Here is a 15480-nt window from a genome sequence, read left to right as displayed (position 1 = left end):
TGATCACCTGTTCACATGACAATTTTATAAAATCATAGTCTCTAAAAGCATTTAATTTTTTGGCATGGTAAAATGAATTTTTACAATTATTGTTTATAGTTAAAAAAGGTTTCCTTTCAGAAGCTGTTGTGGCTGAGCAGTAACAAGCCTGGCTAATATCCATGAGGATGCAGGTTTGATCCCTGGCCTCGCTCAGTGGGTTAAGGATCCAGCGTTTCCCTGAGCTGTGGTGTAGGTTGCAGAATCTGGCGTTGCAGTGGCTGTCATGTAGGCCAGCAGCTGTAGCTCCGATTAGACCCCTCGCCTGGGAATTTCCATATGCTGCAAATGTGGCCCTAAAAGGCAAAAAGAAAAGAAAGAAAAGTTCCTTTCATTTTTGTGACTCCTTCATGTAAATATTTACAACTTTTCTAGCATTATACAGGAACTACATTTCAAGGCACTTCGAATTTTCTTTTACAGGGATTAATCCAGAAACTTTTTGAACTGATGGCATCTATTAACCAGTTTGCTGTTAATGTCTTTGTTGAAATATGTTATGGTTAGGGTACAAAGAACAGTGATCTGAACTTCCACATCTTGAATAAAAATATCAGGCATGTGAATGCATGAGAAGGGGCCTGCAGAATGAGGGTCCCCGGAACTTAAGCTTCACTTGTTTTATGGTAAATGTGCACTTGTCCCTAAGAGTAGCGACTTTGCCTATTTTGTTTACTGCTTTATTTCTCAGTACTCAGAATAGTGCCCTTCATCTACATGGTTGTAGATCAGTAATAATCAACTGATTAACAGAGAAATTGTTGCACCTTTCCACCTAACCAAAAGTTATGCATATAATGAGAGATCAATAAAGACCAGGTTCGTTAATAAATACAAGGTCTGGACTGGTTCAATGGAAGATGCTTGAATGCAGGTTAAAAGACCAATAAATATGTACATAGATATATGTTTATGTAGAAATATGTACACAGATATATGTATATACAAATACATACAAATCTTATTTTCTTTTTAGAACTTTAAAGAACATCTAGTGACCCCTAGCAAGAAGACTGATTATATTTTAGAGTGATGGGTGGCAGAAGTGTGCCAGTGCTGGAAGTACAAGGATGAGGAGGAGGAGGAGGATTTGCTTTTCAGGGCTACACCTGTGGCACATGGACGTTCCTGGGCTAGGGGTTGAATTGGAGCTGCTGCAGCTGCAGGCCTACACCACAGCCACAGCAACATGGGATCTGAGCAGCATCTGTGACTTAAGCCACAGCTTACAGGGACATCAGATCCTTAACCCACTGAGCGAGGCCAGGGATTAAACCTACATCCTCACGGACACTATGATGGGTTCTTAACCCACTGAGCCACAACTCTGGATTGTTATTTTTTTTTAACTAAAGAATCTGGAGTTTCCACTATGGTGCAATGGGATCAGTGACATCTCTGCCGCACCAGGATTCAGGTTCGATACCCAGCCCAGCACAGTAGGTTAAAGGATCCGGTGTTGCTGCAGCTGTGGTGTATGCTGCAACTGTGGCTCAGATCTGATCCCTGGCCTGCGAACTCCATATGCCACTGGGCAGCCAAAAAAGGAAAAAAAAAAAAAAAAAATCCACATGCTGGGCAAGACCAATAGTATTTCATAGAGCCTCAAAGCTTGGCTTCTGAAGCTTGAATAGCTCTGTGAACCTGGGGCAAGTTCCTTATCTGATATAAGCCTCCGCTTTTTCAAATGTGAAACAGACTTATCTATGAGCCTACCTCCTTGTGATCAGACAGCATGTATAAAACTCTCAACCTGGTGTCCAGCCAAAGATGAACGCTTCGTAAAGCCAGCTTGTTTTGTTAGATTTTATTATGAATATATGTTACTGATGATAGACTACTTTGAAAAATTTAAAAGGCATACCAATTTGTGATCCCACTTTCACCTCTCACATGAAAAACATACCCTGAATCAGTTTCCATTTAAGTTTCTGAGAAGTGCTGTGTAATGGGTAGGAGGCCGGCGAGTCTGCATTTTGCTGAGACCCATTCAAAGTGCACCATGAGAGCCAAGAAAACATTATCAGCTCCACGGACCCTCCAGGAAGCCACAGCAGGAAGTGAGGTTACTCAGACCCTGACTTTCAAACTAAGAAAACAGACTTCAAACCCTCAAGTGTAGTTAATCATTACCTAGGATATGTATGACAATGGAAAATGGTCATAGGTCACATTAGATCCTTTGAACACATACATGATTACAGGAAATTCCCAACAGCACTGTCTTCATGCTAAAAGGAAAATAATGCAGAAATAATTTGGAAAACTCTTCTCAAGAAAATAAAGCAACTAAATTTAGAAATTAGAGGCCCCTAAGAAAAATGACCACACATTCACTGTATATACAGATTTAAGCCCTACAGTGTCTGGCTTACAGCTAAAGTACTTAAAAGGAGATGGGGAGGGGAGAGCAGTGCTAAAGCCAAAAGCACAAAATGACCCTTAAAACTGCTTTTGGAATATAGCAGTATAACATTCTCCTGCTTTCATTAAGAAAGAAAACTTCTGTTTTCTTTTAACTTTTTTTTTTTTTTTTGGAGTGTTAAATGTTACATTCAATATGGATTCAGGAACTACCATTCTCCTCCACAGGTGACACTGGAAATGGAAAGCAGACCTCCTGGAGGAGCTGCATAGAATCCTCCAATGCCTCCCATGTCTGACACGCTACTGCCCGTATAATAGGCAGATCATTAAGGTCCCTTAAAATAGGGATGATAAAAATGGATGAGTACCAAGGACACGGGTTTTGAAAAGTAACATTATATCATCTTTTCCAGGGTGCAAAATACTTTTCTATTCGTAATTCCATTTGCTCCTCCCAAAGACCTTGCAAAGGAGGCAATAGTTTGCTTATAACTTATCCAAAGTCACCCAGAAAAATGGCATTAAGATGAAAATTTAATCTTCAAAGCTAGAGTTTTTTCCATGATGCCATGAACATTTATACATGTTTATTTAGCATAGTGGGAATAATTTTGTCCCTCGGGGTCATTTGTTAATGAAGGTCTGGACACAATTGTGTTGTCACACTGCTTCCAAGAAGGGGAGTGTCTACTGATATTTAGTGGGTGGAGGCCAGGGATGCTGCTCAATATCCCACAGTGCACAGGACAGCCCTTCCTGCCATCCCCACCGCTCCATCCCCCCAGAAGACAGATCTGTTCTCAAATGTCAATAATGCTGAAGTCACCGTGGTGGTTTAAAAACATATCAGGGACTTACTTGATACTCTCCCCATCAAAATGCTAAGGAAATTTCTTCCTAGAATCTAGATAGGGCTTGGTGACTGCTTAGATGAATAGAGGCAGTGGCAATGATTTCTGAGTCTAGGTTAGGAAAGACCATGCAGTTTCTGCCGGTGTTGAGGAGACACTTACCTTTGGATCCCTAAGACACCTTGCAAGAAGTTGGGCCACCCAGAGGGTGCCATGCTGGGACCTCTTGAGGAGAGAAAGCTGCCTACACTCTCATGGTAACCATAGGAGAAACCTCAAGCCAGAACTGCCCAGCCAAGCTCTTCTCAAAGTTCTATGCAAGAAACCATGACAGGTGACAAATAACAGTTGTCATTTTAAGTCATTCAGTTTTAGAGCGGTTGGTTACATGGCAACAGCTAATGAGAACAATCTCCAGATTCAAAGACTCAAAAGTCAAATGCTCTGACAGATAAAAGGTCTCCTCTTTCCCCCAAAGGGTTCTGACCCATGAAAGTATGGAAATCTTAACCAGAGAACTGCCACTCCTCAAAAGTGAAAATGGATTACAATCCATCTGTGGGAAACAGATGAGAAGGAGTTTATCAAAGACACATTCAGAAGAAATTCTGAGGGCTATCTTGAAATGATGGACTGTGGGTTGGGGTCCTGGGCTTTAATCATTTCAAAAGCTGGCTACTGTAAAAATGAGTCATTTACTAGCTGATTTCCTGAGGTTTCTTCTAGTTCTAAATTCTAGGACATACTACTCAACATATATTTTTCAAAAGATAGGCATTTTTAAGTTATAACTTGAAAATGTACTCTGATGAATATAGAGTGAGAATTAAAATAAATATGACGCACCAGTTTGCATTCACCAAATTGCAAAAAGTTACAAAAAAATAAAAATCTAATGTTAATAAAATTGGTAAAATCAAACATTGCTAATGACCATTGTGTTCCATAGTCAACAAAAGCTAAAAAAAAATACTCATAATCTTTGACCCAGTAATGTCTCGTTTGGAAATTGTCCAAAAGGAAAAAAAAAAGAAAAAGCTTCTTGTACAATGATATTTATAGCTACATTACTTGCAGTCGGGAAAAAAACCCACAGGAAACAACCTAAATATCCAACAATGAGACAATAGTTAACCATGACATGGCAGGATGCATTAATGTAAAGTTATAAATATGATGGCCACATGGAAAAGTATACACAAAAGATATCAAGTAAAAAAGGTAAGCCAGTTATTTTCACATAAATGGTCAATCTATCTATGAAAAGTTACATTCACACTTATAAATATTGAAAAAAATGTATTTTTTCTGTTAGTATACATATTTTGGTATATGTCATTATCATAAGAATAGTGAAATACTTTGCTTTATAAAGAAAAGCTGTAAGCTGAAATCATTAATCAAGTTTAGTATCTGGATGAACATATTTATTACATACTATCCTTTTGTTTGTTTTTTGGTGTTTTTTTTTTTTAAGGGCTGCACCCATGGCATACGGAAGTTCCCAGGCTAGAGGTCTCATCGTGGCTATAGCTGCCAGCCTAGGCCACAGCCACAGCCACGCCAGATCCGAGCCACGTCTGAGACCTATACCACAGCTCAAGGCAACACCAGATCCTTAACCCACCAAGAGAAGCCAGGATGGAACCCACAACCTTATGGTTCCTAGTCAGATTTGTTTCCACTGTGCCACGACAGGAACTCCTGCATTCTTTTTTTATTTAAAATTATTTTACCAATCATTTTCTGGGTGCTTATTATGGTCTAGGTCCTGGGAATACAATGGTAAATAGGCTAAAAGGTAATCTTTAAGAATGTATTCAGAGGGAGACGGTCAAGCTGAAGGTAAATCATGCTGCTTTATGAGAACATAAAAGGAGACAGGAAAGGGTTTTGGGGGGAAAATCTCAGGACAGGACAGGATTTGGAGTTACGAGCTGCAAAAGATGCCTACATGTCCTAATGCTTTTATTCATCTTGTTACTTGTAAACAGAGGTATCCCACTGAGACATTTCAAGACAAACATTCTAAAAGCAAACAAACGCTATCAAATAAGTAAAAAAATTTTTTAATCGACCAACTAAAGGAATATTTTAGCAAATTTGGGTAAACCCACAAATAGAGGATTTCTGGCATGGAGTAGCTAGAAGGAACTAGGGAGTTTCCAGTTTGGCATTCATTCAGAACGTGTGCCTTTAATCCGTGTTACAGTAGCCGTCACACATGTTTCATTCATCTTTCATTCAGCAAAACTCGACTTGGCACAAATGGAGAAGACTGGACCCTGTCTTCTCAGAGTCTGAAATCTACAGGACTTAGAGCCAAGTAGACCGATCATCAAGATAGGATGTGACAAGTGCTATGAAAGGGTCCATGTGAGGAGGACAACTAAATTGGATTAGGGATTGGGAAGGCTTCCTAAGGTGCCAGAGCCTCAGTGAAATTGAGACTTGAAGGATGTACAGAATAGAGGTTGGGGGCAAAATTGCGTTTTAGAAACAGAGAAAGCAGATAGAGGTAAGAAAACCATAGGACTGTACTCTTAAAAAGGGCTAAGGTCCTATCTCATTTGAACCAGAGCCAAAAAAAGGTTATAAAGTGACACTAATATGCTGAAGTCTGTTATCTGGGGGCAAGCACTGTTACAATAAAAGGGACTTCTTAATTCCTGCATGCTGTGGTCTGCATGTTTGTGTCCTGCCAAACTTCCTTTGTCAAAAGTCTACCCTCCAAAAATAATGGTATTAGGAAGTGGGGCCTTTGGGGGGTGCTTAGGCTTTGCCTTCTTGAATGAGATTAGTGCCTCATAAAAGAGGCTCCAGAGAGACCCCCTAGTCCCTTCCACATATGAAAACAAAGCAAAAAGGGCCCTGGCTATGAACCGGGAAGTGGACTCTCACCGCAATGCAACCACACTGGCCCCTTGATCTTAGACTCCCCAGCCTCCAGAACTGTGAGAAACACATTTCTGTTGTTTATAAACCGTCCAGTCTATGGTATTTTGTTAATAGCAACCTGAAAGAACTAAGACACTCTATGATATTTACATAAATTATTTATCTAACCATCTTCCAATTTTGCATTAAGACTTTTTCATCTAGACTATGTATTTCCATTTTTTTTTAACTGAAAGGAAAATAAAGATCACATACAAGTACCTCAATTTCCAAGGCTATGTCCATACCTTCCCCCCCCCGCCTTGGAACAATGTTAATAACTACACAGAAAAGTCAGTCAATGTCTCTGAAATATCTATTTCACCTGCTAGCATTCAGAATATGGTTACAAAAAGGTTATAGAATTCAGAAGGTGCAGTGTCCATATTCTAACAAGCATGTAAGAAGCTATTTAGGTAAAAGACCTGAAGAAACTTGTAAACAATTTGGAATAGAGTTATCTGACTGAACTGACCAGAAGCCAGCTTTCATTCAGTCTGCATTTCGACATGGTATCCATGGAAATGAGATCAGGCCTGCACAAAGACAAACAAAAGCCACCTTTGAATGATTCAGGACAACGACAATTGCCAATGTTCAAGGCATCCATGGGCACAATAGCTTTGCACACGCTCTTCAGACCACAATGAAATAATCCCTTACACTGACAATATAGCATCCATCACTTTTTTTCATTGCTCTGTTTAAATATTAACCTCATTTTTACACAGGAAGCCTTTCAGTGTTCAGGAGTTATGTCTGGCTTCTGTAGTAAAAAACTCTCTATTCACTTTAAACTCATTTAAGGAAGAATTGAGGTTACTCTTTCAGAATATAGACTAATAGTGCAGGAATCTTCACTAACAAAAGCCCAGCTCCTATGAACTGTCTGGTCAACAGAACAGACAATTCTTTCAAAGGAAGAAACATATATTTGAAAATTATGAACAGTCCCAATAGTCAATGGACCTGAAAACATTGTGAAAATATGCAGTTCAAGTCTATACTGGTTAGTAAATGTAATTTATGTGTAAAAGGGTCAGCAGGCATAGACTGGATAAAACACTTGACTATAAGTACTTAGAACTAATTATAACCTCAAAAAATTAAGAAGAGACCATAATTTCTTTTCTAATTTACATTAAATGGAAATATATAAAAAGCCTTGACATTGTCACTGCAGCTGCTGGGGTTGCTGCTGTGGCACAGGTTTGATCCCTAGCCTGGGAACTTCCACATGCCATGGGCATGGCCAAAATTGTTTTTTATTTTTTTATTTTAAAGCCTTGAAAAAAACCCACTAAGTTACACAAAATAAAAAGGCTTTAACATTTTACAGACAGAACCTTTCGAAGACAATACTGTGCTACATGCGACTCTGATTTCCAAAGGTTGTTTTGAGCTTTATTATACTGGATAAAAATAAAGCATTAAAAGCTTAACTGGAGAAACATAAATCTCTAGTTCTGAAAGAATTGCTTTGTTTTTTACGAAATATAACTAAAGCACTGAACTTTAGTTCTACTGAAAGAATTGGAATGTTGTTACATTATCACATACCCTAAAAACAGCACCAAGCTTATTCAGTACAACTGCTTTAGTTCCTTACTAGGGTAAGTATGTTCTAAAACAAACAAAAGTGCATCCATGGGCTCCCTCGTCAACCCAAGCAGCCACATTGGAGGGTGGGAGGCAGGAATCCATAGCTCTGCTATCTTCCCCTCTCTGCACGCCTTGCTCAAACTCACCCTACTCTCATCAGTGAACACCCTCTATATCCCATAGTCCAGAACCTGCTTCGCCTTCCTTCACATGATCATCTGTGGTTTCTAATCTGTCGCTGGCTGCTGTTGCTGTGGGCATCCAATTTTCCCTCCCTCTTTTCTCCTTGACAGCCTCCTTTCCATGGACATGAGTGCCCCTCTTCTCCTCTTGTGCCCCCACTCCTGCCATATACAGATGCCTCTATGTAATTTTTTTTTTTTTTTTGACTGCACCTATGCCATGCGGAAGTTCCCACGCAGTGACAACACTGGATTCTTAACCACTAGGCACCAGGGAACTCAATGTAATTTTCAAATCTACATGTACACCATGCAATACATAATGACAAATTTTTTAAAAATCTCACAATAATAAAGCTTTTGCACATCTGCATGCATGTCTGTGTGTTTTTAAGGCGGCTGCTCCCACCTGGTCCCTGTAGCTCCTCTCTCCTCTCTCCCTGACATTGTCCACATCCCTCACCTCCTTCCATTACTCCTCTGCCCACGCCACTCCACTTCCTGCTTCTTTCCTTCCATGGATGCTGCCCTCACCCAGGCAGTCAGACTGCCTGACTCCTGTGAAGAAGTTGATCCTATGGACCTACTCTTCCTCCTCGAAGCAGTGCCCACTTTCTGCAGTCCTCTTTCTCCTTCTCCAGCTGCACCTTCTTCCTCCTGTGGCATCTCTGCTTCCTCAAGTGAACCTCTAAGGTAGCTCCTCAGGTAGCCCTCAAAGTTGCCTTCTAGTCCCTCTCCGTCTGCCGCATCAATGTCATGTCTTCAATCACTCGCCATCTCGCACACACTCCTGTTTGTAACACCACTCTATGTAACCATCTCCTCCCCAGATGTGGACACTGGGACAGCTCATCTTTCTCCGACCTGCCCTCCTTCGGCACCCTCTGTTCCAGTGAATGTCACTCCCCAGAGCTGTTCACATCAGAAACCCTGGCATCAGTCTTACCTTCTCCCTCTCTCCCTGCCACCAACGTAAATCAGTCTCCCAGCACTGTCCGTTCTTCCTAATATCTTTCACATCTGTCCCCAGCTACCTTTCCCCGTTGCCACTATCTGAGTTTTGACCACCGTCATTTCTCCACTGCCAGGCTAAACTCACCCTGAAACCAGACCCAGTTCTTGCCTAAGTGCTTTTGATGCCTTCAGTCCTGCTTCCCTTCACCATCCCCCGACTGCCCCTGCTGTCAGATGCTCTGCCAAGGAGCCAATATGAGCATGTCACTCCCCTGCCTAAGCCCCTTTTCAGAGCTTTCCCACCATCCTCAGGATAAACTCCATGCTTCCTTCTAGGGTTTACAAGGCCTTTTGTGGCAAGGTGCCTACTCACCTCCCATCTCTCACTTCCTGTGAACACCTTGAACAACATGTTCCGGGCATAACAACTTTCTCCTTTCTGATTCAAGCATCTAAAACAGCTGGCCCAGGAACTAAGAGACTTGGGTCCTATTCCTGATTATGTTACCATATTATAGCTTCCAATCATTAAAAAAAAAAATCAGACTCTGATCTCCAAGGCCCTTCACAGTAGACCTGAATGGTAAGGATTATTTCCTGCCCCATGACCACCTCACTGGAGGCTTGACACTTACATGTGTCACCGTGATGCTTCTCCATCCTCTCAACTCTAGTTCTGTACCACTCCTTCAGCAATTATGTGAGACCATATGACATCTATTATGTTATAGAAACCTATGTCACATCTGTATGTTACAGGCATAGACAACGCAAAAAAAAAAAAAAAAAAAAAAAAAAATCAGGGCATTCCCGTTGTGGTGCAGTGGTTAACGAATCCGACTAGGAAGCATGAGGTTGCAGGTTCGATTCCTGGCCTTGCTCAGTGGCTTAAGGGTCCGGCGTTGCCGTGAGCTGTGGTGTAGGTCGCAGACGCGGCTCGGATCCTGCGTTGCTGTGGCTCTGGCGTAGGCCAGCAGCTTTATAGCCCTGATTTGACCCCTAGCCTGGGAACCTCCATATGCCTCGGGAGTGGCCCAAGAAATGGCAAAAAGACAAAAAAAAAAAAAAAATCACTACACATGGACATTTTTAAAGACATCAAGAGGTTCAATAGCTCCAAATTTCAATAACTTAAAATCTCAAAAAAGCCAATATCAAAGACTCACTTCCTTTCTCACTTTCCACTAGGCCAGTGTATTGGCTTTATCCCCAGGCTAGCTGACTTCATGGCTAAAGGATGGCAATAGCTGTTTCAAGATTCACATCTAGATCTGAGAATATGCTTATTAATTAGCATTTCTCTTAGGAATGAAAAATTCTTTCTTTAGATTATATGTCTACATTGGAAACAGGCGAGAGGTCTGGAACCACCAGCACTGGCTCAGTCCAATTACCTTTCAACATCTCCTTGCTGTGTATAGGAGGGCTTCACCCAATAATGGGACTTCTGTCAGAATGGAGGATGGCCGGGTGTGAAATTAGTTAGGCGGGGGGTGCTCCACACCGCCCAGGGACTGAAATAATGTCCTCCCCTCATGTGTTGACTTGTTTCTAAATGGACCGCAACCTCTCTGGACCACACTTCAAGTTTCTTATGGTTCCACATTGGACCCAGCTCATTACCTTACATAAAGCAAGTGTTGCATAAAGATATGATCAAAAACTAGTTTTTAGGAATCCATTGAAGCCAGAGCAACAAAGCACCTGTGCACCATCAGAAGGGGGAATCACAGGAATCGCTTTCAAACACAGAACCTACTGCTGCGTCAGGACGTGTGGTATCAAGATTCTTCTCCAAGAGCCATTATCCTGTGTGTCTGGCGAGGTAAATCATTAGTTACCATAACAAACGAAAAGACACACATACTCGCACCCTCCCTATCTTTGACTTGCTGATTGGAGTAACTGCTTTCCATGGTTCTTTCTGTTTTATGCTGTGCTCTTTCCAGAATGTCCCCAGCTAAGCAGAGCTGATAGAGCAGAATAAAGCCTGTGACTTGAGTGGTAACAGTTACATGATATCAAGAAGATAGTTTTGGTCCCAAATTATTTTCCCCATTCTTTCTGAAATTCTTTATTTTTGACACACTGTCTGAATAGTCTTTAATTTGCTGAATGTCTAATGAATTCCATCATGAGAAGCTCATCTCTTTCCATTAAGAAGCTTCTCCGTTTTAATATGCCCAAGGCTGTTAGCACACTAAGACAGGAGCAGTCATCACCTGCTTTAGAGGGAATTCACTTGAACTGACGCATTCTCCTTGGCATTGAAATCTACCTATCTTGGTAGTCATCTCAAAACAACACCTTAACAGGCAACACCGGAATTTTAATTTGTTAGGAAACAGAAGGTGCAGTGCTAACATTTTAGCAATTACTTCCAAACCCGGCTATATATCAGAAACGTATGAATAATTGTTTTAAAGACCAGATCCTGAGCCCCAATCCATGAACATGAATCAAAACAGTGGCTCATGAACCAGTATTTAGGAGAGCAAAGCTTAGTCTTGGTCTGGCAGCTGTAGTAGGAGAGCCGGCTGGGGGTGGGGGGTGGGTGGGGATTACTTTATCAGATGGTGGTCGAAGGCTGTTGAGGGGCCAAGGCTGAGAGGAACGAGGTCATTGAGGGTGGGTGCAAGAAATGAGAGGTTATATCAAACTTCTGTTTTTGTTATAAAAACTTCCCCACTTTATAATTTTATTTGGGGTTGTCTCTTTTAACCTAGAAGTGAGTTGCAAAGGGATAAGAGACACAGGGGGAAAGCATGAAGGCAGTGAAGGCAAAGAATATAGTCTTCAAAGTATTCTGACACTAAACATGGCATGGTCTGGTGCAGCCAGAGCATAGAAGGGTGTGCACAGTTGCATGGACATGGCTTTGGAGCGTGTGTATCGTGGGTGTGCCTACGTGCAATATGTGAGCCTGTCTGTAAGTGTGTGCAGGGGGAGTGTGTTCAGAGAAGAAGCTGAACAGATGGGCTGCCACCAGATGGTGAAGGATTTTTTACGACATGCAGCGAAATTTGAACTTTGCACTATGTAGGATGGGGAGCCACCAAACGTTTGAGGCAAGGGGGTGAATGGATATAGTTAAGTGCTTAGAAAGCTAACATTGGTGTCAAAGAGGAGAATGGAAGGCTAAGAGCCAAACACAGGAAAACCAGTTTAAAAATGATGGGAGTCGAGGAGTTCCCATCCTGGCACAGCAGAAACCAATCTGACTAGGAACCATGAGGCGGCGGTTTCGAGCCCTGGCCTCCCTTAGTGGATTAGGGATCTGGTGCTGGCTGTGAGCTGTGGTGTAGGTTGCAGACGCAGCTCAGATCTGACGTTGCTGTGGCTGTGGTGATTTGGCCCCTAGCCTGGGAACCTCCACATGCCACTGGTGCGGCCCTAAAAAGCGGGGAAAAAAACAAAACAAAAACCAAAAACGGTGGGAGCCCAAACACACACAAAAAAGGGAGGGCCTGAACTGGGTAGTAGCAGAAAGCACCCAAATTGGGGAGGACAGAACCCGGAATGGGCTGCATGGCTGCAAACAAGGGGGAGAGCCCTAGTTTTTGTGTTTGCAGGATAATGCTGCCATTAAACAATAACAGACAATGTCAGAGAAAATTTCCAAGAACAGGTGTTCACATGACCTGGGGACATGGTAAGTTGGATGTGGATACAGAGCATCTAGGTAGAGACATTTGGTAGCAGATGGAAACACAGATCCGGAACTCAGGAGAGGAGTCTGCCTGGAGATGCTGACTTGAGCGGGCAGCTGACCCAGAGAGAACTGGTAGAATGAAGAGGAGGAGCCAGCAGGGAATTCTGCAAACACCTTGCTGAGCCAAACAGTCAAGCCTGTGAAGACTAAGGAAGAACAGCCAGGAAAATAGGAGAAAAACAGTGAGAACAGGAGCCAGAGGTGGAGGGTGTTTCAGGAGGAAAGAGCTGCCAAATTACATACAAAAGGAGGACTTGCTTAAGTAAGAAGGAAATTAGAATATTTACAGCCTGAGGGGAAATTAGGGATTTGAAAGTATTCATTAAAGAGGAGGGCGGCTCTGGGGCAGGGTACCAGAGATAGGAGGAGATGAGGCCTGGAGTCCAGCAGAAGGATTACCCTTGCCGAACAATTTACGGGAGACTCTAAGTTACATCATGCATTTAAAAATTACATTTCCCCTTCCTCTGTGGATCTATTATCTAGCTTGTGGATTATCCAGGCCTCTTATAGGCTTTCTTTCCCACCCTCGACCTGCCCATTACCATTTCAATGATTGCAAGCACTCAAACCTAGGATCATCACTCAGTGAAAGCTAAACTAGGAGCATTACTTTTTCTTAAATACCTGAGAGAAGGTTTATGGAAAGCGAATTTGAACCTAAGCATTAAAATGAGGTTTGAGGGTTTCTACAGTGGTTGACTTACATGCTGGGGCCTACGCAAGATGTTTAAACATACACACATATGAGCCTTTTATATTTTAATTTTTGGTATTTATACAATTATACATAGATATAATTATAAACAACTATATGTTATGTATAGTAATGGTGAGTACTCAAAAATTTTATACAGATAGGATCATGCCATTAAACTGCAGCTATCATGAACCTGGAGCTTTCAATTATTCATTTTCCTCTTAGATGTGATTGGTATCAAAAATGATGCTGTGTCCCTGGGAACTCTGGTTGAGATCACAAATGGCAAAGCTTTACTACCATCATCCTGAATTGAGAAAAAACCTGTTCCTTGGGTATGCAAATAACCAGAGCAGGAGGAAGGAATAAATAAACTAGTTATACAGATGTCATTTTAAATCACCTCTGCTGGCTTATTAACCAACCAGGGTAAATATCTCTGTACCTGACTTCATGCCTTGCGGCAGTACATTCCATTGAAGTATTTCTCACTGCCTTTTAAAACACAAGCCTCAACACTTCAAAGAAAATGATGTTATGTTTCCATAGCTTCTGTTAATAATGGGTAATTAAGGGGATATGAAAAGTTTGGGTTAAAATGTCCATTAGCTCTTGAAAAGGTGGTGGAGTCCAGGGACGGATACTTAATATGAACCTTTCTCTGAAACCCCGAGGTTAGGGTTGATGTGCCCCACCCCACCCCCCGGAAAAAAAAAAAAAAAAAAAAAAAAAAAAACACCTCTTGGGGTCCCAGGAGAGATTTGTGAAATACCAGACACAGGGTTAGGCAAAAAAAACTAATGATGCCTACTCTCTGCTGGGGGTGGGGCCAGTTGTGCAGTTTCTTTCTCTCACCTGGAGAAAACGCTACCCGGTCTTCTGCATTAGATGTCTTTCATGATAATAGCAACTGGCTAAATGCCTCAAAGGAGGGCAGTTTAGGAAACATTTATCCTCTTTGTGAAAATGCCTGAAAAATCAGAGACCATTTTGTTTTGATATCTATTTAAACTAGGAAATACAACTGTGACTTCCCCACTCCACCCCTAAAACAAAGTTCTTGAGGTACACCAGAGGCGCTAGATAAGTTCTGGAGAAAGTACTGCTGACGGTCGCGCCACAGCTGGGCACCCCCAAGCTCGTTTCCCCACTTAGAGCAAAAGCAGTCAGGCAATGGGTGGGCCCCGCTTTCTTCGCCCCGCAGTTGGAGATAACAGCTGCGGGTAATTCTCCTGTTGCCGCGCCTAAGATCCAGAAAGTAGGAGGAACTTTTCCTGGCCTAAATTTACCTTCGTTAAACAGACGATGTTAAAACAATAAGAGGAAGGTTGAAGGGAAGGAAGAATTGTCCTTTGCCAAGTATTTAAGAGGCACTATGGGAAGAAACATCAATGCTGCGTCCTAAAGAAATGCGGGCATTATTCATCCCCTGGGGTTGAAAAATGAGCATTTTGGGCTCCCAGGCTCTTGCAAAGACACTAAGGCATCTGGTACGGCCCAGGACCAGTTTCCCTCAAGACGCGCAGAACCGAGGGCTCCGGGTCTTGCCGAGGCACCTGTCTGACCCAGGCTGCAGGACTCAATCTCCAGGCGCTCCACTAATCTCCACTCCCTCTATGCATGTGTGCGCGTGCGAGTGTGCCTAAGAGCGAAGCGCGCATCAAGTCAACTTTGAAGGGTGCTTTAGAGACAGGGTGAGACATGCCTTATGGTGGCACCGGGAGGGAGAGATCTGCAATGGGGAGTCTTCATCCCGCTCCAGATGGCTAGGAGCCTGGGTCCACGTGGAATCACAGCGGACTCACACGCCTCTTGCGCCCAGGTTTCGCAGAACTCCTGGCTCCTGCTTCCTGGACCCTCACAGGTCCCTCCCGCAACTCATGCAGAGCAAACTTGTCGCTTACCTTGAGTGAGCATTAGCAACAGCCGCAGCCGCGCGCCGCTCGTCGGTCTTGGCCGCATCCCGAGCCCGCCCTGGGCACTGGAGCTGCTCTGGGTTTGCACCGGGACCCAAGAACCCCAAAGACTCCCCAGAATTCGTCCCGAGGGCTTCTCTCCCGCTCCCGGGTGTGAGCAGGGAAAAGTTGCCCGGCAGCTCCTGGGGCGCCAAGGCCCGCCCCCGCCCGCTCCTCCCCT

At 42.8% G+C, this 15480-nt stretch overlaps 1 protein-coding gene across 2 annotated transcripts in view; it reads right to left on the bottom strand.

The window, feature by feature from the left end:
* Positions 1-15480, bottom strand: part of ITGA2 (integrin subunit alpha 2) — a 104072-nt gene extending 88592 nt beyond the window's left edge. The window contains exon 1 of one of the 2 annotated variants that reach the window (XM_021076566.1): positions 15249-15480. In XM_021076566.1, the coding sequence (XP_020932225.1) occupies positions 15249-15306 (58 nt within the window). In that variant the 5' untranslated portion in view covers positions 15307-15480. 2 annotated transcript variants of the gene reach the window in all.

This window comes from Sus scrofa, chromosome 16 (genome assembly GCF_000003025.6).
Source record: "Sus scrofa isolate TJ Tabasco breed Duroc chromosome 16, Sscrofa11.1, whole genome shotgun sequence".
NCBI classification, from domain to species: Eukaryota; Metazoa; Chordata; class Mammalia; order Artiodactyla; family Suidae; genus Sus; species Sus scrofa.
The sequence above is the reverse complement of the archived record's forward strand: the minus strand, read 5'-3'. Positions and strand labels throughout refer to the sequence as shown.